The sequence below is a fragment of the Siphateles boraxobius genome, unplaced genomic scaffold, assembly GCF_051911475.1.
Source record: "Siphateles boraxobius isolate OS27281-9 unplaced genomic scaffold, OSU_SipBor_1 8, whole genome shotgun sequence".
NCBI classification, from domain to species: Eukaryota; Metazoa; Chordata; class Actinopteri; order Cypriniformes; family Leuciscidae; genus Siphateles; species Siphateles boraxobius.
The window spans coordinates 15,774,502-15,801,479 of record NW_027509208.1 but is presented as its reverse complement, the minus strand read 5'-3'; the positions used below and the strand labels follow the sequence as shown (position 1 = coordinate 15,801,479).

The 26,978-nt window shown below is 40.6% G+C and overlaps 1 protein-coding gene and 1 long non-coding RNA gene across 2 annotated transcripts; both read right to left on the bottom strand.

Annotated features, from left to right (window-relative positions):
- Positions 1–1,552: 1,552 nt before the first annotated feature.
- On the bottom strand, positions 1,553–3,283 carry LOC143729652 (uncharacterized). Its single transcript, XR_013200035.1, has 3 exons — positions 3,033–3,283; positions 2,802–2,926; positions 1,553–2,582 (listed from the first exon to the last, which is right to left on the bottom strand). It is a non-coding gene; the product is annotated as an uncharacterized LOC143729652 (long non-coding RNA).
- Positions 3,284–11,528: 8,245 nt separating this feature from the next.
- dsg2.1 (desmoglein 2, tandem duplicate 1) lies at positions 11,529–26,268 on the bottom strand. The gene is made up of 14 exons (XM_077220966.1): positions 25,969–26,268; positions 21,283–21,411; positions 20,068–20,229; positions 19,812–19,953; positions 18,614–18,777; positions 18,217–18,348; positions 17,945–18,130; positions 16,593–17,002; positions 16,354–16,496; positions 15,543–15,764; positions 14,729–14,968; positions 14,513–14,640; positions 14,137–14,406; positions 11,529–13,759 (listed from the first exon to the last, which is right to left on the bottom strand). Exons 1-14 carry the CDS (start codon positions 26,020–26,022, stop codon positions 12,710–12,712), a joined length of 3,432 nt encoding a protein of 1,143 aa, XP_077077081.1. The 5' UTR covers positions 26,023–26,268; the 3' UTR covers positions 11,529–12,709.
- Between the last annotated feature and the right edge of the window lie 710 nt (positions 26,269–26,978).

Here is a 26,978-nt window from a genome sequence, read left to right as displayed (position 1 = left end):
CTATTTTACTTTTTGTTTTGTGTTGATAGACCAAGTAAAAACGGAGATATGATCATTTAAACTTTATATAAAAAAATACTGACGCGTTCGTAAAAGAACGCAAGATGGGATGCGACAGGCGTTGCATTTATTCTAATAACTTCGTCGGTTTTTGTCATAAAACAAAACGGAGAAAAATGTGTGAATCTGCTGACTCTGCTCTTCAGGCTGCACATTTTAGGGAATGGAGGAGGAGCCAACTGAGCTAAGACGCAAAATTGAAAGGCAGAGGATTTTACGGAGTTGATAAAGAGAGACATATATACGTTATATATATAGAGAGAGATTATTGCTAGTTTTTGGAAGAGTTTGAGTAGATTTTGAGAGTAGTTTAGGAGTAGTGTAGATAGTTTAGGTAGTTTAGGAGTAGTTTAGGTAGTTTAGGAGTAGATTTAGATAAACTGTTTTGAGGAGAGGCACAGATAAAAAATAAAAATAAAAAACACCTGATATTTGTTGTAAATAGTTGTATGTATAATTTGATTTTGTGTTCATTTTACCTTTTGTATGGTATATTTGCACTATTGAGGAACCCCTCTTACTCAAGGAATGAAATCCCTGTAATGTCTATCTGTGTAATTGTACATGAAGTGTTTTGTAGAGTTTCTAAGCAAAAAGGAAAAGAAAAAACGCCTATTGCCACACCTCCTTTTTGCTGCATATAGTTTAATTTTATCTCAATTTTACATTTTTGATGTTGTATTTGCACTATATGTGAACCCTCATACTCTGGGAACGCAAGGCCTTAAATATAGCTCTCTGAATAATTGTGTGCACAACATTTTTTAAAAAGTGGGAGCTAAAAAGAAAGAAAGAAAGCCTATGGCTACACCCGCTTTTTTTTGTAAATCATATTTTTTTTGTATATAGGTTGATTATATCTGAATTGTACCTGTATATGTTGACATTTACAACTTGTGTTTACATTTTAAACCTTTTAAAATGCTTCATTGAGCATGTTTGTGTTTTTTGTAGTAGAAAAGCTATAATTTTTCTATTCGGATTTTGTGTTTTTTGTGTGATTTTGGGTCCAGTATGTTGATAGAGTACATCAACGTGAAAAACTAATTGTCTGATCATATAGGTGATGTTGTGCTGAAAAAAATTATACCAAACATTGGTATGCTAAACATTTGTTTATGTTGCAAAATTTAAAAAAATAAAAGTACTCAAAAACGGCCAAAATAGCCCAAGACTCCGAAGGGTTAAATATGTCTAAATTGTGCATGTAGAGCAAATTGTTCAGCCTCTACAATTATTTTAGTTTGGGGATGTCATTTCTGGGGATGTGCCTCAGGCAGGGGGAGGGAGAAAGGGAACTGACATAGTCTTGGAAAAAAGCTTGCAGGATCCCCATTTTTCATTATATCTTCCTCAAATTTGAAATATAAACTGATGAGACTTGTGGCTTTCAATCCTTTACCTAATTGGATTCCTCCAGGTCTATTTTTATATATTTGTACATGAAATAATAAAACATTTTTTGAAGTTCACATTATTTATGGGGCACTTCAACTTTTATAACTTTTTATTTGTTTGAGCATTATCAACTCTGATTGATTGTTAGTAGAGTGCCAAGTGTCTTCTTTCCAAAGAGACCTTAATTGTGCCTGTGGTACACTGTTCTCAGGAGCTATATTTATTTTAATTCAGGTATGTCATTTTCAGCTGTGAGCCCCTGAGTGGGGGGTGCAGGTTAACAGGTTAACAGGATCGCCACTAAAGGGCACAATTTGACGTTCCCTTGGAATGTAGACATATGACCTAGTAGCATTGTTCATATTAGACAAAGCAGACATTACTTGGTCGTGACTTCGACCTAACTCCAGAATCTGTGACTGAAGTTCGGCTACAGGATTACCCACATCGTCCTGACCTGCCGCACCAGCATTGTCCACATCACGGCTGGCTCCAGCCTGAGCAGCTTGAACATCGTCGTCCCAGTCCATGGCCTCGCAATGTCTCTATCTCGAATGGCACAAAGAGATAAAACACAGTCACTGCAGTTAACCCTGAGGCTCTCCTCTGCGGCTGCCTTCGCCAACGATCTCCGCGTTGAAGCGAACACCCGCCTGCGCTCCAGGAAGCTGGTCCTTTAGCTCCCCTCACAGGCCCCCCAGGTACGTCACACTTCACGTCGTTGACCTCCCGGGCACCGGCTACTCGACACCTCTTCACCACTACTGTTGTCTATGTTTCTCCTACTCTACCTGTCTGTCACCCTGAAATTAGCAATGGGACCCCACTCCTGGTACCAAAATTAGTCTGTGGCCCGGTGTGCAAGATAGTGACGACACCGGACACAGAGCTAGAATTATAAAGGGGTTTTTATTCCAGACTGCGTTTTGAAAGGCGCAGCATTAATTAAGCAGAATTTCAGGAACTTAAGTTGGACAGGATTGTGTAAATTGAACTAAAACAATAAAGTTGGCTTTTCACATCAAAATGAGTCTCACTGTCTCTTTTGTTTCCCGTCACAACATCAAATGAACCCTTCACAAACTCAGTCTGACTAACATAGACAACAGTAGCAGCCTTTCTCTCTAGAAAACACATACACAAACGTTTATAGCATTTGTCATCACATATTACCAGGAAAGCTGCTTTGTCACAAGCAAAATACAGTACAATGAATCTTAGAAATCACACTTCAAGTATTTGCATAAACCTTTCAAAACGATCACACACTTTTACACTCAATATCTCACATGTTCACATAAACACTTGTACATTCACATGAAATGAACAAAGTTCAAACTTACTCTTTGTCACCACTTAATGACCCATAAACAGCTTCACAGTGGAAGAGGCACTTGAATTTCCCTCTGATGTCTCACTCTCTGCCCAGTAACACACGGAGGGCCCACACAGATCACCCTTCTCCCCTCTAATTTATTAGACAGAAGTATCACAGATCAAAAATACTGTTACACATCACATTATACACACAATAGTACCCCTTTTGCGGTAATGATAATGTTTTTATCACTCACGCTTCTCATGAATTGTGTTGTTGGAATTTCCCCACACCGAGATGACTCTCGACAGAAATCACTATCAATTGACGCAATACACGACCAGCCGGTCACGCAAAGCACCTAACACTTTACACACTCTTAAAAGTCCTTATTTCTCACTATTTCACTATATCACTGACTTTTTGTCACCTTTAACTCAGCACAGCGTCCGCATGAACAGCTTCCACGACCACGTTGGGAAAGCGCGCTACTCACACTCAGTTCTCGCGACACTTTCAGAAGTAACGTTTCTTAAAGGGCCAGCGTAACTTTACGTCCATAACTGAGAAAAGCACTAAAACACTTCACATATGCAGTTCACTTAAACAGGACTCTGTTAAACAGTTCAGTAACTAACTTTAGTGACTTTTGACCCGGTTACACTTATGAAAGTTTAATTTTTATCATTACATTATGGAAAATAATTAACTTTATCACAATATGCTAATTTTTTGAGAAGGACCTGTATAAGAACATAATATGATATAAATATAAGACATAAACTAATTAGGGGACATAGCCTATACCTATGAACCGCACACAGCAGTGAAAGGACGATAGACAAATGCGATGTCAGCTCACAGTGCCTCGTATAGCCTACAGTTAAAACATTCGCACACCCGATTGAGATTGAGGAGTCACGTGCCGATGTGGGCGGGGTCTGAGCCGGTCCGCCATGATGGTAGGAGACGCTATCGGTTGCCAGGGGCAACGCCATCAGAACTTCACAGAAGCGCGACTAAACATTCAAGAGCTCTTTCATTTTTTCGCATTTATTATTTTCGCGCATTTATTATTTCGGCGGGACAGAGACGGATCTACGAATACGAGAAAAAAAGGAAGAAAGTAAAGAAATGCAAAAAGATAAGGCGAAAGAAAAGGGACCTTACAGGAACAAGCTCACACCAAGCGCTAAACAGCGGTATTTGGAGAAGCAGCATCAAGATATTTGTTCTTTTGCACTAAGAACAGTATTGTTATTTTATTATTATTACTTATGTTGTCCATGAAACTTATGTTGTCCGAAAAAAATACATATATATTCAGTTCTCGATAAATATTGTTAAGCCATATCAAGTTGTTTCAAGCATTTATTTCAAGAAATAAAAAAGTAATGAAAAAGGCACTCAAACAACACTTTTGCACATGTTCGTTAAGGCACAGCAAACAGTGTCAACTTATCAAAGGCATCAGCCAACCAAGTAATCCGGCGTCTCCTCGTCAGGTCAGAGACTTGCTCTCCCTGATGCTGTGTCCATTTCGGTAACTTAAAAAAGTGTATTCCATTCTTCCTATGTTTTCCAAATGTATCGTGTGAGGTACTGGAGCAGTTTTTAACGCAGCGGTGACTTCCAGGCATGGTAAAACAGTGTGGAATTGCGAGAACCTCCTCTACTACCGAGTTAACAACACACGTAAACAATCTTGTTTTGCCGCCGGAATCCTGCCAACATGGCGGAGAGGGTGAGAATCCCGCGAGACCCCGTGATATCGAGGGGAGGGGCTCTGTACCATGACGACAACTCCTCACTCTCAATACACACATAAAGAATGAACTTGCAACTGAAATGACATTTACCAGCTTTCTGCTTCTCTCCTCTCTCGCGTGCAGGAGACAGAAGTTATTCTGCCGCGATTCCCGCGAATGTGATGCGAATTGTCACGTGAACAAGCAAATCCACAAAGATAGAATAAAAAAAATAATACACATACAACGATAGCAAAAAACAGTTTTGTAAAAATTATTTCACACTCCACATTTAGGGGGGCCACAAGGGGGGCCAAGCTTGTTGTCACAGGGGCACGGGCCCCCCTGGCCCCCCCTTTAGAACCGCCACCTATTATTTTTTTTTTTTTATCTTTGCAGGTCGCTGTGACATCTTCCTGCCAGTTATTAATTACAGAACATGTCTTGCATCATGGACACCTGAGTTGGTGGACCTATTGTTTAGTGGTTACTGGCCAGGTACTTTCGGGTTTCAAACCATATACCAGGTAGACCTTTTCAGGTCGTTTGAGGAGCTGAAGATCACCGCACCTGGGCTTTCAAGACAAACATTTGTGAAAATGTTACAACAGTGCTCACACCAATTTGGAAGGGTAAGACTTGGAAAGCCATTCGTTTTCTGCATTTATGCAAGTCTTACTGGTGTGTCACTGTATTCAAACATTCAGAATTCCAGAGTGGTAACATTTGTGGCAACGTCTTCCAAAAAGCTTTCCTTGAATGGACATACTGTCATCATGAAAGAGAAAAACGCTGCGGCATTGATCACTTCTCTTGCCCAGCTTGCACCCCAGATACAGTTGCTGTTTCTGCAGATGGAAACATAAAATTATATCGATTCAGCAAAACAAATGGGAATATTATTGCAATTACATTTAATCATTTAGCAGACGCTTTTATCCAAAGCGACTTACAAATATTGTTTAATATACACAAACAATATTAAAAAGATTAGTATGATTGAATTTGAGAACTCTGTGTTTTTAAGAAGTAAACTTAGGGCAACTTTATAATTGTCAGGATACAGGCACGGAGACAGAGGTAAGTGAATCACAACACTGCTTTATTCAAAGTGACACAAGTGCAAAGGTGAGTAGGCAAAGTTCAGGTGAAGATTCTGTGATGATCGCTGCGTGCAGAGCAGATTCCAGGTGAGCAGATCCTTCTTAAGTTAGATGGATTCAAGCAATCACTGTTCATTGATACGTGTCCTTTTCTATTTCAGATGCAGAAGCGGGCAAGGAGATCTCAGCAGGAATGTGGGACACTCAGACGAATGCCAGATCTCAGGAAACATGGAACCAGGCAGGACTTCTGGGAACAGCGGGACAAGGACACAGAGGTTAGTATACGTTACTTGACGGGTTCAGGATGACTCCGAGACTTCAGGCGGCAATGGGTTATGGTCTATTCCTGTTGGAGGCTTGACCCAGACTGAAGTATCCGTGAGAGTTTTATAGAGCTGGGTGATGAGGTAATTGATTGTAACCAGGTGCAGGTGAAATTTCAGGGAAAAATTGATTGCAGGTGCGCCAAAGAGGATTCTGGGGACTGTAGTGCAAAAGATAAACGGTGAACTGTGTCAGAACCCCCCCCCCCCCCCCCTCCCCTTAGGCGCGTCCTCGCGTCGTATAACATTCAAAGGGGTGGGAGGGTGGGCGCCCTGGAGGCTGACGAGGGCGTGGTTGCACAGGACGTGAAGCCTCCTGGGCGGAACTGGCAGCTCGGGGGACCAGGGCGGAGCAGGCAGGGGTTGTGGCCATGGTGGAGCAGGCTGTGGGTGTGGCCACAATGGAGCAGGCTGTGGGTGTGGCCAAGGCGGAGCTGTGGGACCCTCGGGCGTCCAGGGCGGAGCTGAGGGACCCTCGGGTGGCCATGGTGGTGAGGACCCTTCAGGCAGCCACGGCGGTGAGGACCCTTCGGGCGGCCGCGGCGGTGAAGACCCTTCGGGCGGCCGCGGCGGTGAAGACCCTTCGGGCGGCCGCGGCGGTGAAGACCCTTCGGGCGGCCGCGGCGGTGAAGACCCTTCGGGCGGCCGCGGCGGTGAAACCCTTCGGGCGGCCGCGGCGGTGAAGACCCTTCGGGCGGCCGCGGCGGTGAAGACCCTTCGGGCGGCCGCGGCGGTGAAGACCCTTCGGGCGGCCGCGGCGGTGAAGACCCGTCGGGCGGCCGCGGCGGTGAAGACCCTTCGGGCGGCCGCGGCGGTGAAGACCCTTCGGGCGGCCGCGGCGGTGAAGACCCTTCGGGCGGCCACGGCGGTGACACTGGGAACCTCGTTTGAGGGAACTCCGCGGCCCCTCTAGCAGGTATACTGCGCCCCCCCAAAATTTTAATGGGGAAATTGACAGGAAAGGGAGGGTCCGGCAGCAAAGAGGGTCTTGGGCTGGGCAGGACCAGCGGTGAAGAGGGCCCTGAGCTAAGCTGGACCAGCGGCAAAGGAAACTCTGGGCTGGACAGGGCTCTGGCGCAGGATCAGCGGGCTCTGGCGCAGGATCAGCGGGCTCTGGCGCAGGATCAGCGGGCTCTGGCGCAGGATCAGCGGGCTCTGGCGCAGGATCAGCGGGCTCTGGCGCAGGATCAGCGGGCTCTGGCGCAGGATCAGCGGGCTCTGGCGCAGGATCAGCGGGCTCTGGCGCAGGATCAGCGGGCTCTGGCGCAGGATCAGCGGGCTCTGGCGCAGGATCAGCGGGCTCTGGCGCAGGATCAGCGGGCTCTGGCGCAGGATCAGCGGGCTCTGGCGCAGGATCAGCGGGCTCTGGCGCAGGATCAGCGGGCTCTGGCGCAGGATCAGCGGGCTCTGGCGCAGGATCAGCGGGCTCTGGCGCAGGATCAGCGGGCTCTGGCGCAGGATCAGCGGGCTCTGGCGCAGGATCAGCGGGCTCTGGCGCAGGATCAGCGGGCTCTGGCGCAGGATCAGCGGGCTCTGGCGCAGGATCAGCGGGCTCTGGCGCAGGATCAGCGGGCTCTGGCGCAGGATCAGCGGGCTCTGGCGCAGGATCAGCGGGCTCTGGCGCAGGATCAGCGGGCTCTGGCGCAGGATCAGCGGGCTCTGGCGCAGGATCAGCGGGCTCTGGCGCAGGATCAGCGGGCTCTGGCGCAGGATCAGCGGGCTCTGGCGCAAGACTGGACGGGACCAGCAAATCATGGGACTCGGAACTGGACGGGGCCAGCACATCATGGGACTCGGAACTGGACGGGGCCAGCACATCATGGGACTCGGAACTGGACGGGGCCAGCACATCATGGGACTCGGAACTGGACGGGGCCAGCACATCATGGGACTCGGAACTGGACGGGGCCAGCACATCATGGGACTCGGAACTGGACGGGGCCAGCACATCATGGGACTCGGAACTGGACGGGGCCAGCACATCATGGGACTCGGAACTGGACGGGGCCAGCACATCATGGGACTCGGAACTGGACGGGGCCAGCACATCATGGGACTCGGAACTGGACGGGGCCAGCACATCATGGGACTCGGAACTGGACGGGGCCAGCACATCATGGGACTCGGAACTGGACGGGGCCAGCACATCATGGGACTCGGAACTGGACGGGGCCAGCACATCATGGGACTCGGAACTGGACGGGGCCAGCACATCATGGGACTGGGAACTGGACGGGGCCAGCACATCATGGGACTGGGAACTGGACGGGGCCAGCACATCATGGGACTCGGAACTGGACGGGGCCAGCACATCATGGTACTCGGAACTGGACGGGGCCAGCACATCATGGGACCCGGAACTGGACTCATTGACCGTGGACGGGACCAGCTGGATGGGCTCTGGCTCGAAGATTGGCTCTGCAGGCGTGACGTGAGGATCTGGGCTGGGCTGGACCAGCGGCGAAGGAAACTCAGGGCTGGACGGGACCAGCGGCGAAGGAAGCTCTGGGCTGGACTTCGGGCACTGTGTGGTGCATGAAGTACTCTTCCTCTTCCTCCGTTTCCGAGAGCAAGAGGGCGCCGGACTGAACGGGATCAGCGGTGAAGGCTCTGTGGGACGAGACTTTGGCCGGATGGCCCATCTGGAACCACGCAGTGACATCAGCGGGAGATCGGTCACCCTGGAAATCAATCGTGGAAGTCCATAAACTGATCTGGTGGCTGGGTTGATGGTTGACGTGACGTGACGTGCAGGCTTGGGATGACTAACGTGGACTGCAGGCTCGGCGGGGCTGACGTGGATCTTGGGCTGAATGTGGAGATCGTGCTGGATGTCTCCCACGGTGAATGAGGACCCACACACCCACAGCGTGCGGTCCATGAATTTGATGAGAGGTAGGTTGATATCATCCAACAGCAGCATCTGGGCGAGTGGATCGTCTAACCCGCTCCAGAACTCCTGCTGAAGGAAGTCCTCTTCCCAGCTCCCATCCTGGAAAAGGTGAAGGTAAACTTTAACAAATTCCTCCAGGGTACAACTGTTCTGGTCGAACATGGTGGATTCCGTGGGGTGTGCGGAAGCGCTGTCTTCGGGCAGTGTAGGATCCATAGTTGTATGGGTCAAGCCTTCTGTCAGGATACAGGCACGGAGACAGAGGTAAGTGAATCACAACACTGCTTTATTCAAAGTGACACAAGTGCAAAGGTGAGTAGGCAAAGTTCAGGTGAAGATTCTGTGATGATCGCTACGTGCAGAGCAGATTCCAGGTGAGCAGATCCTTCTTAAGTTAGATGGATTCAAGCAATCACTGTTCATTGATACGTGTCATTTTCTATTTCAGATGCAGCAGCGGGCAAGGAGATCTCAGCAGGAATGTGGGACACTCAGATGAATGCCAGATCTCAGGAAACATGGAACCAGGCAGGACTTCTGGGAACAGCGGGACAAGGACACAGAGGTTAGTATTTCAAAGGTGAGTATACGTTACTTGACGGGTCCAGGATGACTCGGAGACTTCGGGCGGCAATGGGTTATGGTCTATTCCTGTTGGAGGCTTGACCCAGACTGAAGTATCCGTGAGAGTTTTATAGAGCTGGGTGATGAGGTAATTGATTGTAACCAGGTGCAGGTGATAATTCAGGGGAAAGTGATTGCAGGTGCGCCAAAGAGGATTCTGGGGACTGTAGTGCAAAAGATAAACGGTGAACTGTGAAAATAATACTTATTCACCCTTGAAAAATTAGCAAAATGAACAAATATTTTCAGATTCTTTGGCAGAACATTTCTGGATGTCCTTTTTTGTTTACATGAATTATTACTACATTCTTCTTATTGAATCCTCCTTTTATCATATTGTCAACCTCCTTAGCCTGAAATAGTGTAATTGTGTGTATAATAGTATAATTGTAAAATATTTTTGATGGCATAGAAAATGCATGATACTGATTAAAGACCTTCACAAATTCTTTACAGCTCCAGATGACCTCAGAACAGATGATCCGGTGGCGTTGCAACATCTGATTGAAGACCTATTCTTGGGTATCCAGCAGAAAAAAGCGGGATCTGTATCGAGTAACCCAGCAAGTAGCCTCCATGCCTTCATGTTCTTGTGGAGTTCATTTTAAAATGTGATATGACTATAAATAAGTAATTTAAATTAAATAACATCTTAAAGGGGTGGTAAAACACGATTTCACTTTTCTAAATTTAGCTAGTGTTAGAAATGAAATTGTCCAATGAAAGTGCCCAATCTTGGTCTTTATTCAAAAAGTTATGAATGAACAATTCACCAGTGCTGCAGAGAAGAATCTCAACTTCTAATATCTGGGTTATACAATATATAGTGAAAGTTTAAGGGGAGTAATACAGATCTAACCAATAGAACCATACATTACATCATTTCATATCATATATACGTTATATAACAAGTCTATAAATGGTTAGTTTCCGGCAAGATCTCCTCTAGGTCCTTGAGACCCAAAAGGCTTCTCAATGTATGACATATAGAGAGGAGAAGGCGAGGGCGAAGAATCCATCCTCTAGCTCGTGCCTTTTGATTGGTCTATGTTCATCGTTGTTTTGTGGTGATTTTGTTCTTGTCTTCATAGATGTTCCTGTGGAATCTTTTCATTAAAGTGTGTGTGCAATTGTATTCTCTCTCTGCCTTGTCTCTGAGAAACCGTTACAGTACGAAACTTGGTGACTTTTATGGCACTTGGTATATGGACACAGAAAACATTGAGGGCATGATTTGAAAATACTAACTGGTTGTACAAAAACAAGTCACACATGATCTTCACGGTCACCGATACACACACACACACACACACACACACACACACACACACACACACACACACACACACACACACACACACACACACACACACACACACACACACACACACACATTTCTGTCATTTAAAAAAATATTGGGCTTTGAAAAAAGATTATAAAATTACGTAAAAAGTGCCTGTGTAAAAAACAAATCAGCATATGGTTCATTAACCCTATGGGCCCTGAGGAAGTTTTGACATGCCCTGACATTTGTGCTTTTTTCAGTTGCTTAAAAAATAATGGCTAAAGTCTTCCAATGGCTTGGAAGAGCTGACCACAAGAGAGTCGTATCTGCAATGCTTTTAATATTGTTACAGTGAAATACAAAGAAAAAAGAAAATTTTCTGAATCTGAACAGAGCGCAGCTGACTTGCCTCAGATATTCTTTGATATCAATGTCACATTAACATATCATGTGATTCATTATTTTTCTGATGGATAACTTTTTATTTATTTTTTGCTCATTCAGTCAAACTGACAGATAAGGATAATTTGAAGCACAGACTTATTATTTGATATGATTTGTTTCAGTTCTTTTGAGTGGCAGTTCCCAAAACCAGCACCCATATTTTAAAACGCTTGTCCGGAAAAATGTGGATATTTCAAGTAGTTGTCTCTGTGTCCATATGTTGTTCTCCAATTGAAACAAAACTGGCCAATTAAATTCTCTGACACCAAACTTGTGCAGTCGAGTTTTGGTTGACATTTGCCCATGGACAGATACAACATTACACTGGATGACAAAAAAATGACGGTTTATTGTATTTTGGTAGTCTTTTACATAGTCAAACATATCAAACGTTTATAAAAATTAGCGTTTAAAAAAAAGTTCTAAACAGCCTTATTCTGCTTTACAATATATTTTACTGACCCCAGACAAATGTTTCACTGTTGAAACCAGTTCCATATTTTCCCACCATGCAGCTATGAGTCCATTTCTGGGAAAGTTGTAACCCACTGCCCATTGTTGGGTACCAAACCAGAGCTGTCAATAGAAAAAGCCCAGCACCGCAACTGTAGTAAATATATATATATATATATATATATATTTCTTTTTTAGCATTTAATTCCTACTAATGCTCAAAGGAAATGTGCTTCAGTTATTGTATAGCTAAATACAAATGTTTTGAAATAAAAATTTATTATTTTTACAAATATAAGACTCTTTTACATAACATTAATTTCATACACATACACATTATTGCTTGGAATGTGTGTTTGGTCTTTGCATTTAAATGCACTGCAGATGAAAACCACAAGCTTCTAAACAGAACTTACTAATCAGACTTTTAAACTTTTTTGTTTACAAGTGACTAAAAAGAGGAATGAACAATATTGTAAAAATGCAAAAATACTCTGATCTATCCTACAAACACCTTCCCAAAACATACATTATAGTTCACCTGATGCCACAAGTGATTTATGAATTGTCTTTTACAGTCCTGTACATTTCAGGATACTGAAACACATATGCCCTGGCTTGGCTGACTTCTGCATTTAATAGGTGGTTCCTGTATATCTGCTCGTTACTAAAATAGCTTTGAGCTGATTTGCATAAACTGCACTGGAATGACCTCAGGACAACCAGAACTACATAGTATCGGCAAATAATAGTTTTTACAGAACAAACACACTGAATGCATACATATAGTAACATATTACAAATATGCAACAAACGAAGGGGGGGAATAAGAAATTCATGTATAGTGCACTACAAATACAGCGAAGTAAACTGAAGGGGATTAAAACCATTTTTTCAAGCATTAATTTGCATATTCTCCATGACCTAACATGTTGACAACATGATACTCTAATGATTGGCATGCATGAGCTAAAAATTGCTTTTCAAGACTTTTTACGGCTTTTTAAACCCTCTAACACTTTCACAACTGTACACGTACTGTATGAGTGTTGCATTGTTACTTGATACTTTGTGTTGTCATAACCTTTCTCTCCTGGACAACAACTTTATGTGACGATGGATTTTGGTTAATCTGGACAGATGACCCACTGATTCCAGCGTTACCAATAATGGACTCTGTGGTGGACACCATGCCCCTTTGAAGACCCCCCTGGACCATACCTGATCCCCCTTTATTCTCCATATAATAGACATTTTGAGATCCACCATGAGTGGAAACACCTTTTTTGAGGGACCTCTGCATCACATGGCCCCCTTGTCCTTCCACGACCATCAGGCCCTGAGATCCAGCAAGCCCTCTCTGAAGTGACCCCTGAAGGACTTGACCGCTTGAGGCTCCCCCATCCACCAAAAACAATTGTGATCCAGACATATTACTTGTGTGCAGCATTCCGGTGTTGAGAGCCTGAGCAGAACCACCGCTGTCAACAAGCACCATTCTCTCACCACGATTCAGGGTATTCGGCGCTATGTTGGTGCCCTGGACTACAACCCCCTCCGCTACTGGGCCGCTGTTCAGCACGAACATGTTCTGTCCGACTCCCATGGTGGGCCTTTCAGCGAGCAGAACCGTGCTGGGCTGCGGCTCGACCATGTAGTACATTTGCTGCGGTTGCACCAGGTACGTTGGAGCCGGCTGGACACTCGTAATCACTGTGGGCCGGTTGTCTGTGACAAGCACGTTCTCCACACGAGAAGATGATGTCGCAGCCATGTTGGAAGTTATATTCATTGAATTTGTAGATAGATCTCGGTTAGTGACTATATTCCCTGTATTTATAACATTGGTTGATGAAGACGCCAACTCGGTACGGTCTACGACGGGTTTTGGAGGGGGAGGAAGAGGAGTGGGGACCTCACTCTTTCTACCTCCGCATATTTCAGCGAGTGTGGTGAACTTTGGCCCAAGGTCATTCAGAAACTCTAGGTCATTGTTATCTTCGAGTATGCTACAGCAGCCGACAGAGCCAACAGGGGAGCCCTTCCCCTCATAACCATACACCATGGGCTCATTTTTAGCAAATCCATCCTCCAATTCTCTGCTTTTCTGTAACACACATAAAGCAATACATATAGTTGATCCACATAGATAGATTAGACAGACAGACAGACAGACAGACAGACAGATAGATAGATAGATAGATAGATAGATAGATAGATAGATAGATAGATGGATAGATGGATAGATGGATAGATAGATAGATAGATAGATAGATAGATAGATAGATAGATAGATAGATAGATAGATAGATAGATGGTAAGGCAGATAGATAGATAGATAGATAGATAGATAGATAGATAGATAGATAGATAGATAGATAGATAGATAGATAGATAGATAGATAGATAGATAGATAGATAGATAGAAAGAAAAACATGTAGATTGATTGTTTATATACACATTATCCAGTAGGTATATATTACCTGTGAATAATAATCACCCAGGAACATTTCTGACACGACCATTCCGTCAAAATCTCCATCCATTTCTCTACTCATAAAGTTCTCGTTTCTCGTCATCGATGCCATGCCTATTTCATTGTAGCCACGATCGCCAGAAATCCAGGAATTGGACTTCAGGTAGCCAGCTGATGTTGTTCCTAGACCACTTGCAAAATTCATACCACCCACATCTTTGGATTTAAAACCAATCATCGGACCATCAGGAATGTCAGGGCCAAGTACCGGAACATCCTGTCAGAGACAAAATGGTTGTCATTTATTCAGATTTATGACAAAAATAACATCTCAATCCTAATAACATTTCACACCTGTTACATAATTCAATAAGATTTCTTACCCTGTCCTCTCCCTGGCCCTCAGTATGGTAAGAGATGAGATGCTCTTTAGTGTCATAGGGCACGTCTGTAAAACCTCCTGTCATCGCAGCAGCTCCACACTGACAGACCAGCAACAGGAGTGGGATGACTGTAGCAGAGGAGAAATACAGCACAACATTTATTTCAGCACCATAATAACTATAAATCATAATCTCTCAGTGACCTTGGCTACTTACGTAATAATGAAAGCAATCCAAGGAAGAGCAGACCGATTCCAGCAGCTCCAAATTTTGACCCCTTCTTAAGCATTCCTGTTCCAGTTCGGTCACAACCCCCCTGGGCTGTACAGGTACACACTTCCACCACTATTTTCTGAGGTTCTGGACATCCCAACCCCTGCTGGTCCTTAACATCCACCGTCAGCTCATATTCTCCTGGCCACAGCTTTTCCTGGGTCCTGAAGATGGCAGTGGTATCTGATGAGGAGAAGAACAGCAGATCTCAAACACAGCAGTGACGTCCCGATTAATAGACCTCTGACAAGTACTTAAAGGAGTAGTTCACTTTAAATTGAAAATAACCCTATGATTTAAAAACCCTCAAGCCATTCTAGGTATATATGACTTTCTTCTTTCAGACGACTACAATCGGAGTTATATTATATAAACACCCTGACGCTTCATAGCTTTATTATAGCAGTGGATTGTAACCATCAGTATAAAGCTCAAAAAAGTGCATCCATCCATGAGTAATGATGAGTAAATCATGGGCTAATTTTAATTTTAGAGTGAACAACTCACTTAATTATAGTATGTTTGACTTCTTTCAACAGAAAAATACCTAAAAACAATTTAGACTAATTGTTAGAAATAGTTAAATATAAAAAATATTTAGACGAAGACCCCTCAGTGACACTAGATAGATAAATAGATGGATAGATAGATAGATAGATAGATAGATAGATAGATAGATAGATAGATAGATAGATAGATAGATAGATAGATAGATAGATAGATAGATAGATAGATAGATAGATAGATAGATGTGTACCGTTTAAATGCTCGATTGACCATTTCCCCTTAGTTCCTCCTGGGACAACATTGAAGGTGAATGGAGCTCCATTGGGTGGTGCATCTTCATCCACTGCAGTGACTAAGACCGCGTCCTTTTCAGTGCAAAGTGTCTGGACTTTGCTTGTCAAAGTGGGGCAGTGGTCATTAAAATCCTCTACCTGGATGGCAATGGTGCCCGTTGCCGTCTTAGAAGGCAAGTCTATAATAGACAAGAGGATACACATTGTTAAAAACAATTATATTTTATATTCACATTTTATATAAACATTATAAAACTATGATAAATAATAATAAAAAAATATAAATAACTGTCGAGAAAGAACAACTGTTGTCTGTTTTAAAAAAGGACAACAAATTTAAAAAGAAAAGAAAAATATAGCAAAAAAATAAGAGAATAAATTGCTATATTAAATGAAATATAAAAGTAATGTTAATTGGTATTTTACAATATAACTTGCAGATGGTTACAGTACATCCAAACATCACTGACTCAGTAACTATTGTTGATAAATGTGAAGAGACTGCCATCTTCAGGACGTTATGCATCTGCAATATCATGTGGTCATTATATAAAACAATATGCCGCAGTGGAAGTGTGATTTGTCAATAAGTTATTGAAGTATACTACCACATAATTTGTTTAAAAAAAAAAAAAAGTTTTGCAACATCTGGCAACAGTTCAAAAATACTTTTTTTGAATAAATACTAAAACATTAGGACAGCAAGCAGATCCACATCCTTATAAAACAACAAAGATGAAAAAGTTTTCTCTTTTTCCTGGAACTTGCCTTGAGTTACGCTGTAAATGGTGGCGTAGTAGGTGCCGTTAACTAGAAACTTGGACTCGCGGTCAGGAGCCTTGTTCAGTCGAATACCCCCTGTTATCTCATCGATGCTCAGCCAGTTATCTGGGTCAGATGCTTTAAAATATCTATAGGAAAAGTGAGCATAGTTCAGGCTCATTTATCATTGATTTAAATGCTGATTTCTCTTAATTTTTGATACAACTTTTTTGATTTTAACATACTTTACGTTGGTAGCTTCCTTTCCTGTGTCTGTATCAATAGCCGGGTACCTTGCGATGATCCCTTTGCTGTTAAAAGTCTTGCTTTCTGAGATGGGGATGGCTTTTGTTAGAGGCACAAACTTGGGTCCTTCCGGCTGGTTTTTCACATTTACCTTCACATTGTAGAGCGGAACGCCTGTGGCTGACCATGAACTGCTACTTGAACCTCCGCTGCCACCACCACTGCTACTGCTACCGCCACCTCCACCTCCTCCTCCACCACCTCCTCCTCCTCCTCCTGCACCTGCACCGCTGCCCCCAAAGCTGAGATTTACTCCTTGTTGTGTTACAGCTGCAGAGGGGTGGAACGGAGCTTTGTTGACTACACCGATGCCAAGATTCAGGCCTTTGACGTCCTCATAATCAACAGCCTGTAGGGAAAATGGACATAATATTCTTTCTTCAGGCAAAGGGCTGAGAGTATAATCTGCTTTAGAACTGTTCATTGCTAGCATGTACGAGTTAGCATGCAAGAATCTACCATTAACTAGCAATGTTAAAAGTACCAGTACTTTTAAAGTAAGTTGATACTAAAAAAAGGTAACAATACTAGTCTTTCTTCTGTTTTGATAATACCAAGTACTGACGCAATGTCTGTAGTCTGACAATTTTCGAATCTTGTGCAAAAAGTTTATCTTCGCAATGTATTAATGTAAACAGTAGATTGTGTTTCATGTGAATGGTTATAGAATCCTTTTTGAAAAAAAAACAACAAAAAAATGAGTAAACTACTATTCAAAAGCCTGGGATCAGTAATATATTTTTGAAATAAGTTTATGTGTTTATTCAGTAAGGACGTATAATTGATCAAAAGTAACATTTATAAATGTTACAAAACATTCATATTTTAAATAAATGCTGCTCTTTTGAACTTTCTTTCATTAAATAATCCTGAAAAAAACGACGATTTCCACAAAAATATTAATCAGCAGAACAATTTTCAACATTTGTAATAATAAGAAATGTTTCTTGAGCAGTAAATCAGAATTTTATTACATTACATTACAAAACAATTATTTTAAATTGTAATATTCACAATATTAATGTTTTTAATGTATTTTCAAATGCAGCCCTGATGAGACTTCAAAAAACATTAAACAATCTTACTGACCCAAAAGGTTAATCGCAGTGTATGTAAATATTTTTTATCTGTGTATTGGGTCTTGCAGTGTAAATGCAGCCTATTATGTAAATATTATTAAATTGGCATTGAGAATTTGACCAACATTGCTATGAATACTGACATTTTGGTATCATGACAAACCTACTAGAAAAAGAAACAAAAAACAGAAGGAAAAAAAAACATTGCACACCTTGTTAAGCATCAGGACTGCCTCATTGGTCTTTGGGTCCATCTTAATGCTGAAGTGTCCAGCCTCATTGCCTGATGCAATAAAGCAATCAGCCACCCAGTTGTCTGTGTCTTTGAGATCCAGGTCACTTGCTTTGAGTCTCATCACCTCCACGTTGTCTGTATTTTCCTCGATACTGGCCTCAAACTATGGAGAAAAAAACGTAAGTTGCAAGCACTACAACAACATACTAAAACCCTGTGGATATTAACAATGTATAGATATTTTCTTACTGGGCCTTGCAATGTAGGCACATTATCATTGACATCATTGATTGTGATAGTGACTGTCTCTTTGGCGGAATTGCCACCTGCGGCACCATTCAGATCAGATGCTCTGACAATCAGGACATACTGATCAATAGTCTGAAGAGAGAGACAGTGTGTAAATAAAGAGGTGGAGTTGTTTCCAATACTACTCAACAAAACCAGCCATAGTGTCTTTGTTCCAGCATTCATCATTTAAAAATGGAAACAATAACAGGGCACGTGGGGTGGAACATCTGGCACAAAGAAGCTCATAACTGCCGTCAATGAAGAAGTGTCAGTGCAAACACATGGAGCCTGTGTCTTACATCACGTGACATGTTGGATATCATACACATTCGATATAGTGATCGTGACCACTCACCTCTCTATCCAGGTTAGGATTGTTAACACGGACTGTCCCGTCATCGTCAACTCTGAACATTCTCTCCCCATCTGGTTGCTGCTCAACAATTTCATACTTGATTTGAGAGTTTAGGTTTCCTGGCTCATCAGCATCAAAGCAATTGATCTTCATCACTGGTGTATCTGTGTCCAAGATCGATAAAAAGGAAATATCTTTTAGTTTAAAGCATGTGGAAAGTTCTTAGAAATGTGCTCTTTGTATTCATTTTGGTTTCATACGGTTTCATTTTTTTAAACTATTTTAATATTTTAAAAAGGGAATATATATCATTTAAATGTTTTTTTATATATATATGTTTTGGGGAGTTGCACCACATGTCATTTTACAACTTTGAACAAACCTTATATTAACAAGCAGTGACGCCTTTTTGTTACTGACCCCCTTGCAGAGTTTGATAATTATCATAATCAGTGTTTGAAATTAATTCAATTAATTAATAATTAATTAGTCAAAACAAAATGATCATAGATAAACCAGATTATCAATGACACAGCTTAGATTTAAATATAGCCTATTTAGGGCCCGAGCACCGATGGTGTGAGGACCCTTTTGAAATTGCTCTGTTTATTATTATTGAATCGGATTCTGAATCGTTGTATTGCTTGCAGCTTTATGAAAGGTCAATCACTGTTTGCGGATACAATTAGCGAAAAATAGAAATAAAGGAAGAACTCTCTGTGACTTCTTTTATAATTGCCTTGAGTTTACCTGCATGTAGCTATAAAGACGCTAGGGCGTTATTTGCCAAAAAGTCTTGGAAATGTGGCAATAATTTGAACAGATTAGAAAAAGTGTCCTCTTTTATAGATGGCGAGTTGTGCCGTCGGTATGCATTTTTAAGAAAACATTGTGTTAAACTTTTAAAGACGTGGCAATGTTCTGCGTTTCCTTCTTTACATGTTGTTTTGCTAATTTTTGAGGATCCTTTTGAGGGGAAAGGCTTCTTTCCAGAAACCATCTACCAATTGGCTAGTGTGTTGATATCACTGATCTATATAGAATGACTATAGAATGTCATTCTATATAGATCAGTGGTTGATATGCATTACCCACCACAGTGGATTTTAATTTCCAACCCTGATCATACTCACTGTTATGTTTATTGTATAAATAAAGTCACATTTCTTTTCAGCTGTAACAACTGCAAGCCACATACCTACTGCACTGAGTTCGTCTACAGCCCCTGGAGTTATCGGACCAAAAACAGGGGGATTATCATTCTGATCCTTCACTTTTATTCGTAGTCCAATGTTATTCTCTGCAATTGTGCCATTTATGAATGTAGCAACCCCGTAAAGCTATGGAGGTGAAGACATGCATTTCTAGATCACTAACTCTTATCAATAAGAATAGGTATTAAAACCAACTTTATCATCATCAATCACCATTGTCATCATGGTCATTTCACTTACATTGTATTGTGCAATGGACTCTCTGTCGAGGATTCCCGTTATTCTTACAAATCCTGTTTCAGGATTCACCACAAATAAATTGAACGGATCCTGGTCTGCGCCGACACCCTTTAGTGAGTACCTCAAATTCCTAATTTGGGTGTCTTCCTTGTCTGAGCGAATCTAAATAAATTAGAAATGCATCTTTTAAAACAAAAAACAACCAAGCCCACAGTGTACTGACACATTGAAATGAAGCATTGTAAATATCAAATGCGTAAGCTAGTGTTGCAATGTATATCACACATGTGATGTGGTGACTTTATTGTTGTAATCTTGGCTTTATTTCTCACATAATAGTCATTTCTTATATTTGTGATGTAATTTATTTTCATTTGGACATTACATCTCACAAATAATGAGTACCTGCTATAATTACCTGCTAAAATTGTATCACCTATAAAAATTAATTTTTATGCATAACATGAATTTGAATTGCAAATAGATGAGATAAGATACGATTTTATTTTTCACTCTTGATGACCAATTCTGACCAAAAGCTGGTGCCTTGTGATTTATTTCTTGGGAATGCTTTACAATGAGATCCCATTAGTAGTAAATGCATTAACTAAAAATGAGCAAAACATTTGACGTTAGTTTAAAAAATGCAATTGCTCATTGTTAGTTAGCTCTGCTACATTAAATAATACAATATGGTTCCATTAGTTAACATTAGTTAATGTATTTACAAACATTAAATTACAATGAGATTTCACTTGTTACAGTTTTTATTCATCTTTGATCACTTTAGTTCATAGAAATACAACTGTACATTATTTGTTCATGTTAGCTCAGGGCCATTAAATAATATTAACAGAACTTTTGAATTTTATAATGTATTAAATGTTGGAATTAACATTAACTAAGATTTCATAAATGCTTTAGAAGTATTTTTCATTGTCATGTTAACTAATTTAATTAACTAATGTTAACAAATGAAACCTTATTGTAAAGTGTTACCAATAGTACTAACAGGCACAGTTTTTGATTAAATAATGTTTTAGTAATTGCTGATATTAACATTAACTAAGATTAATAAATTCTTTAGAAGTATTTTTCATTGTTAGCACAAAATGTTAACAAATGGAACATTATTGTAAAGTTTCTTTGCTTGTACGTCGATCATACAGTAATGTTTACGCAAGCATATATGACAGCAGACAAAGGCTCACTCACTTTTGCAATGAAATGTCTCTTGGTGTGATCAACATTCTCTTCTAGGATTTGGGGAGGGACGATCCATTCTCTCTTGTGCCTGCGGAGGGCTGCAGAGTGTTGGATTCTGGCTTTAGCCTCAAACAAATACTGCGGGAAAACAGAAATGCACAATACCTATTTGTGAAAACAGGTTTTCTTCAGACAACTTTTCCAGTTTTTTTTTTCACACACAACTGGAAAGGAGACAGGGAGTTTTTTTATATATATATATATATATATATATTTGTTACCCTTCTTGGTAAGAACGATCGCATTCGAATGATTTGTAAATTATTCATTGTTGGAACTTGCATTTGACACTAAGGTTATCCTGTGTGTTTACAGGAACAATTAACTACAAGATAATTCATATGAAATTCGTATGAAATGGTTAGACATATAAACTTCAAAAGATTTGCAACTGCAGAAAAAGCACTGCACTATTAGTCATTACTTCAACCCACCTCAGTAGACTTCTAATTAAGAAAGATAAGATGAAGAAAAGCTTGGCAAAAGCAAAATGCATTCCATTTAATACAAGATCACCTTAATGAGACCACACACAACTAAGATAAAGCATGTTCACACACATTTAAATTAATATTTTGATACAATAAACTTATAGTGTGCATGTACTTGTTTTTAGATTGTACTTGTATTATGAGACCAAATACTAATACAAATATTATTGTGACCAAAAACCCACAATCCTATCCCTATTACTCTCACAAATATATGATATTATATTGTATCACAAATGATAAAAAAGGCAGTTTTTTTATTATTATTATTATTATTATTATTATTTACTTTTAATGACGTTTCAGATGTACTTAAAAATAAAATATTATATAATCTATAATAGCATTAAACAGGCCAATTCCATGTTTCCTCCAAACAATATTTTCTTAATTATCAAGACAGACACATGAAAGGTCAATGAACAACATTTATTAATTGTGTGGCACAAACACGTTTATTCAACAGAATCTCTGCTTGGAGAAAATCACCTGTTTGATTTTGGCCAAATTAAAGATACAATGTCTAGGAATCTGCATATGTGGTGCATACAGAATTACATTTTAAAGTCCTCGGGTTAAAGAAAACTGAGGAATATTTTGGATGGAAGCCTCTCAGTTTAGTAGCCTACTTTAGTACTTAAAATCAACAATTATTAAGGTGAATCCAGTTTTAAGGGAAGGGAAGCTGATGTGCATTCTAAAATGCTAAATATTTTGGATAAACCTTTTTGGATAAAACATTGTTTTTCTTAAACAATGGTTAAAAGGGTGGAAATGTGATATTTATCATTTTATAAAACTTTTTGTTTTGAGGATGTTATCATCAGGGCCGTATGCAGGGTTATACAGAGGTCCTGAAAGTGATCTTGCTAGGGGTGTTGGGGCGGGGGCATGATTCAAGGACTCAATTATAAAGATGTCACTTGCTTCATAACTGGATGAATGAGCGTTTTTGAACAAATCTTTTGAATGACTGATTCAATGACAGGTACATTTTTAAGTCACTTGTCTCCACCTACTGGTGTCACATGTAATCGATACAATCTTTATTTGAAGCATCAAGTTACTTTCAAAAGGTGATTTTCTTTATTTTGTTCACTCCTGTTTGAGATGGGGGAACTGGTTGTCTCCCTCGGTTGCAAGGCTGTAGTTTGGGTTTAAACATCGGGGTGTTAAAATGTGAACTGTTTAACGGGTACCAGGAAATGCTTCCTCTTGAGGTTTATTTTATTTTATTTTTGCTTTATTTTTGCAAAATGGCCCACACATCATGCAAAGTTGGTTGATAACATCACTTGTTTACAAAGTGCCATGGGAAGTCAAACTATCATTGCTAAAAATTTTCTTATAGTGAACATGTTAATTTCCTGTCATTAATTTGATTATCTTTTATTTTCCCAATAGGCATTTCTGTCATATTAGCAGAACACATTTTACACATGAGGAAAACCAATTGTTTAGTCAATAATTCAAGAATGTCCATACTTTAAAGCTCTTGATTCTAACTTACTTGGCCTTATGCAAAAGTAGTTATTGTAATTGTTTAAAATAGCATTTGTTACAATAAGGATATAATTACAGGTAGATCATTCATGGCTGATGGCTCACATTTTAACTTTTTCTTACAGAATTCTATTCACTTAACATACTATTTATTATAAATTCTACAACAAGTTGGTTAAAATTTAGCCTACCACAATAAATACAATAGAACTTGATAAATTATAGTAAAGGTGTTCATGAGAAGTTTCAAAAGCTTTTTTTCCCCTCGTTTCATCAGTCTTGTTAGTGGCTGTTTTTGGATCATGTTTGATTTTCTCCACAGCGTTTTAACTACATTTTCAAATGGGTTGTACATTTTATCAACGGCTCGCGCAAATCTTCTCACACTCTTGGAGCGCTGGTGAACACGCCAACGGTGATTCGCGCGCCACTCATGCGTTAAAGCAACACCGAGTAACTTCTCCTCTGCGGTCGCCCTACAGGTTGGAGGCGGAATTGTCCATTACCGCTGTCGTAAATAATTTAGCCTACTGCAGCCTACTGTCGCACGCGCACGCACATGCTCCCTGTTTATCCAGCACCGGCTTTGGAATCAACAATGGCCACAGACAAGGTAGAGTATGATGCATGATTTTACGAAAGTATGATGTATTGCGACATCACAAACGAGCAATTGTAGCAATTGTAACGCTTGCCGTAAAGCAAGTCAAATTAGTAGTTTTCTTATGTTTCATTAGAACTACAGAAACGCGACCCGATCTGGCAATCTTACATAGCGTGGATATATCAGATAAAGGACCCCAAAGCTGTGGCATAAGTGCATTTCACCATGTTACGACTTGATGAACCACTGAAACGATTTTGGAAACATTATTTTAAGGTAAAAAATCTTACTTAGTGTTGCTTTAAGGCTATGATTGCACGATGTATAGCCTACAATTAATCAATAGCCTGTTTTTATTTTTCGGTCAGGTAGTCTGATCTCATGAAAGTGTGTAGCCTATCTATACAACTAATGTTATTTCTCGTGCCATTTAAACGCCAAAAATAGTTTTTGTGTGCATATGATTCACCCTTTAGGGCGTGTAATACGCACGCACGCACTCCCCACCCCTAATCCTAACCAAGGCATTTTCAGTGCGTAGCATATGCACACAAAAACATTTTTGCCGTATAAATGTCACGTGAAATAACATTCGTGGTATAGATATGCACTTTCATGAGATTGTGTTGCAGTACCGGGAACATGCGAGAAGTGCCGGCACGCAAGAAAAAGTTATGGTATACAGCTTCAAATATAGAAGTGCCGGTACAGTGATTCCGGTGTTGAGTCGAATTTCGACCCCCTACCGGGTTAGTACCTGAGTTAGTACCTGATTGCCTAATCCTAACCCCTCCCCCACAACTAATCCTAAACCTACCAATGTTAGGGGGATAATAATTTGGCGGGGGTCGAAATTCGGCACAACACCGGTGCCTACCGGCCCACGGCCCTCCCCGCGTTACCCCCATTTTCAGCCCTGATGTAGGCCTAACCACATATTGATAAAAGCCGTAAAATGTTCCTTCACTGAGATCAAGTGTAAAACATTCTAGATAAAATATTTTTTTATAGAATGCACTCATTTAGACATAATTTTACTGAACTGTTGTTCAGTGAAATGAACTTCAGTAAATCTTATTGAGAAATTACAAAACATTAGGTGCCAGAGCGAGGGAATTTCAACACTCCTGAAATTGAAAGGGTAAACTATACAAGACATATCAGTACTTGCAGATCCAGCTTGACTGCTGTAGTCTGTCTGTCTGTATACCAGACAGAGCCTGTTCTGAAATGCACTATACACGAATACACAATGGTAAATAGTGGAGGTTTCCATAATTTAAGTTTCCAGCAAAATACTACAGTTGCCATTATGATTACTAATGTAGAACCATAATAAGTTAGTTGGGGATCTCCACAACAATGTTGAACAATTTAAATCTCTCTTATTTTATTAAAAATGTAGGCTATTTATTGATTGACACTTGCGATGGTGCCTAATGTCATATTACAAAAAAATCAAGACACTTAGCCTAATAAACTTAAGTTTAATAATAATAGGGTAATAATAAAGTTTAATTTAATAAAAAACTTAAATTGTTGCTAAAAACAAAGTTCACTTTATTTTATTGACAGCTTTGAATAATAGCCTACCACTTATAGATGAAAATAGTTTTTATGACAATATGTAACTGTTTTTACAGTGCCATTTTTTTAACATTTAGTTGCCATGGTAAATTTCTGTAAAGGGGTAGACAATTGAGTCGATTCCCCTCAGGCATTCTAAGAGTTAAAAGAGATACACGAGCTCAATACGTGACTTTTTCACATAACTTTATGCCCATAATTGTGGTTGCTTTAGGCTACATATCGAAGGCAGGCTATACTATAAACAAACAGGCAACAAAACAAATAACGTTAGCCTAAACAAAACCAGTTTCAGTAGGCTATTCGACGCATATAGCTTACGATTGTTTCGGTTTAGGTTAAAATACGATATTTTCCAAATGGAGAAATACCAAAGTTGGGTAGCCTCTGTAAACGTGCTGCAAACGTAAAATATCTATTGATAGATATTTAAAAACACGACAAACTTACCGATAATCCAAAACAAAAGAGAAAAGCGACAGCAGGCGACATACGCCGGGCCATGGCAGGAGGAACACACGGTATTTCCTGAACACCTGAGATCCACTGCTGTCAGCAGCTGTTATTGGAAAGTTTTAATATATCCCGCTGAGGCAGATGTGCGTCCCGATGCTGTTTGATGAAGAATAAGAAGATGTCGATCCGAGGCGCTTTAGATAAAATCCTTATTCAAAGAGTCTCCCACACCCTCACCTTGGGGGTTAAAAGGAGGACCTAACGTCACAAAGATGGGTGTGCGTGTGTGTGTGTGTGTGAGAGAGAGAGAGAGAGAGAGAGAGAGAGAGAGAGAGAGAGAGAGAGAGAGAGAGAGAGAGAGAGAGAGAGATGGGTGGGAATATAATTTTCACAATTACTTTACATTGGTCATAAAGGGTGGCATGGGTGTTCTCTTCCAGAGAAGTATTAAAACATCCACAAGGCCCATCCTTAATTCTTCATGCAGTGTTCTAACATTACATGGAAAATTAACCATGGTTTTATTAAAGTAAAGGTAACAATAGTTGTTACAAGGTAACAAATATTTTTGGCAGATTGATTACCATTTGAATAAACACAGTTTTGAGCTAAATTAATGCATTTTAATAGTTGGAACGTGGGATATATAGCTATAGGCCTTTAAAAAGTAGATTGATAGTGTCCATGATGAAAAGTGAATCCAATGCTTATTTCTATAAATTTTTAGAATTGTTTTCCTGTAAGTTTTCAGTATTTTTTTTTCTGTACTGAATCATGGTTAAAGTCAGGGTTGAATATTTCACATAACTACTAACAAACATAAAAAAATAAATAAATAAAGTAATACAATAGTTTGTTGTATTACTCAGTTTGTATCAGTTTGTATCCAGCCTCTCACGGAGACTTCAGATCCCCCAACGCCTGTGAAGAGACGACTCGACGCCTGTGAAGAGACGACTCGACGCCGGCGATATGTTATGCCATAAATTAATACTTGATTAACT

Excerpts from the sequence above, each read along its gene's own strand:
- dsg2.1 (XM_077220966.1), bottom strand. The coding sequence starts at position 26,022 with ATGGCCCGGCGTATGTCGCCTGCTGTCGCTTTTCTCTTTTGTTTTGGA. Across the intron at positions 14,969-15,542 it reads GTCAATCGAGCATTTAAACG|ATACCACTGCCATCTTCAGG; the intron begins GTACACATCTAT and ends TCTCCTCATCAG. Across the intron at positions 13,760-14,136 it reads TGGGTGATTATTATTCACAG|AAAAGCAGAGAATTGGAGGA; the intron begins GTAATATATACC and ends TGTGTGTTACAG.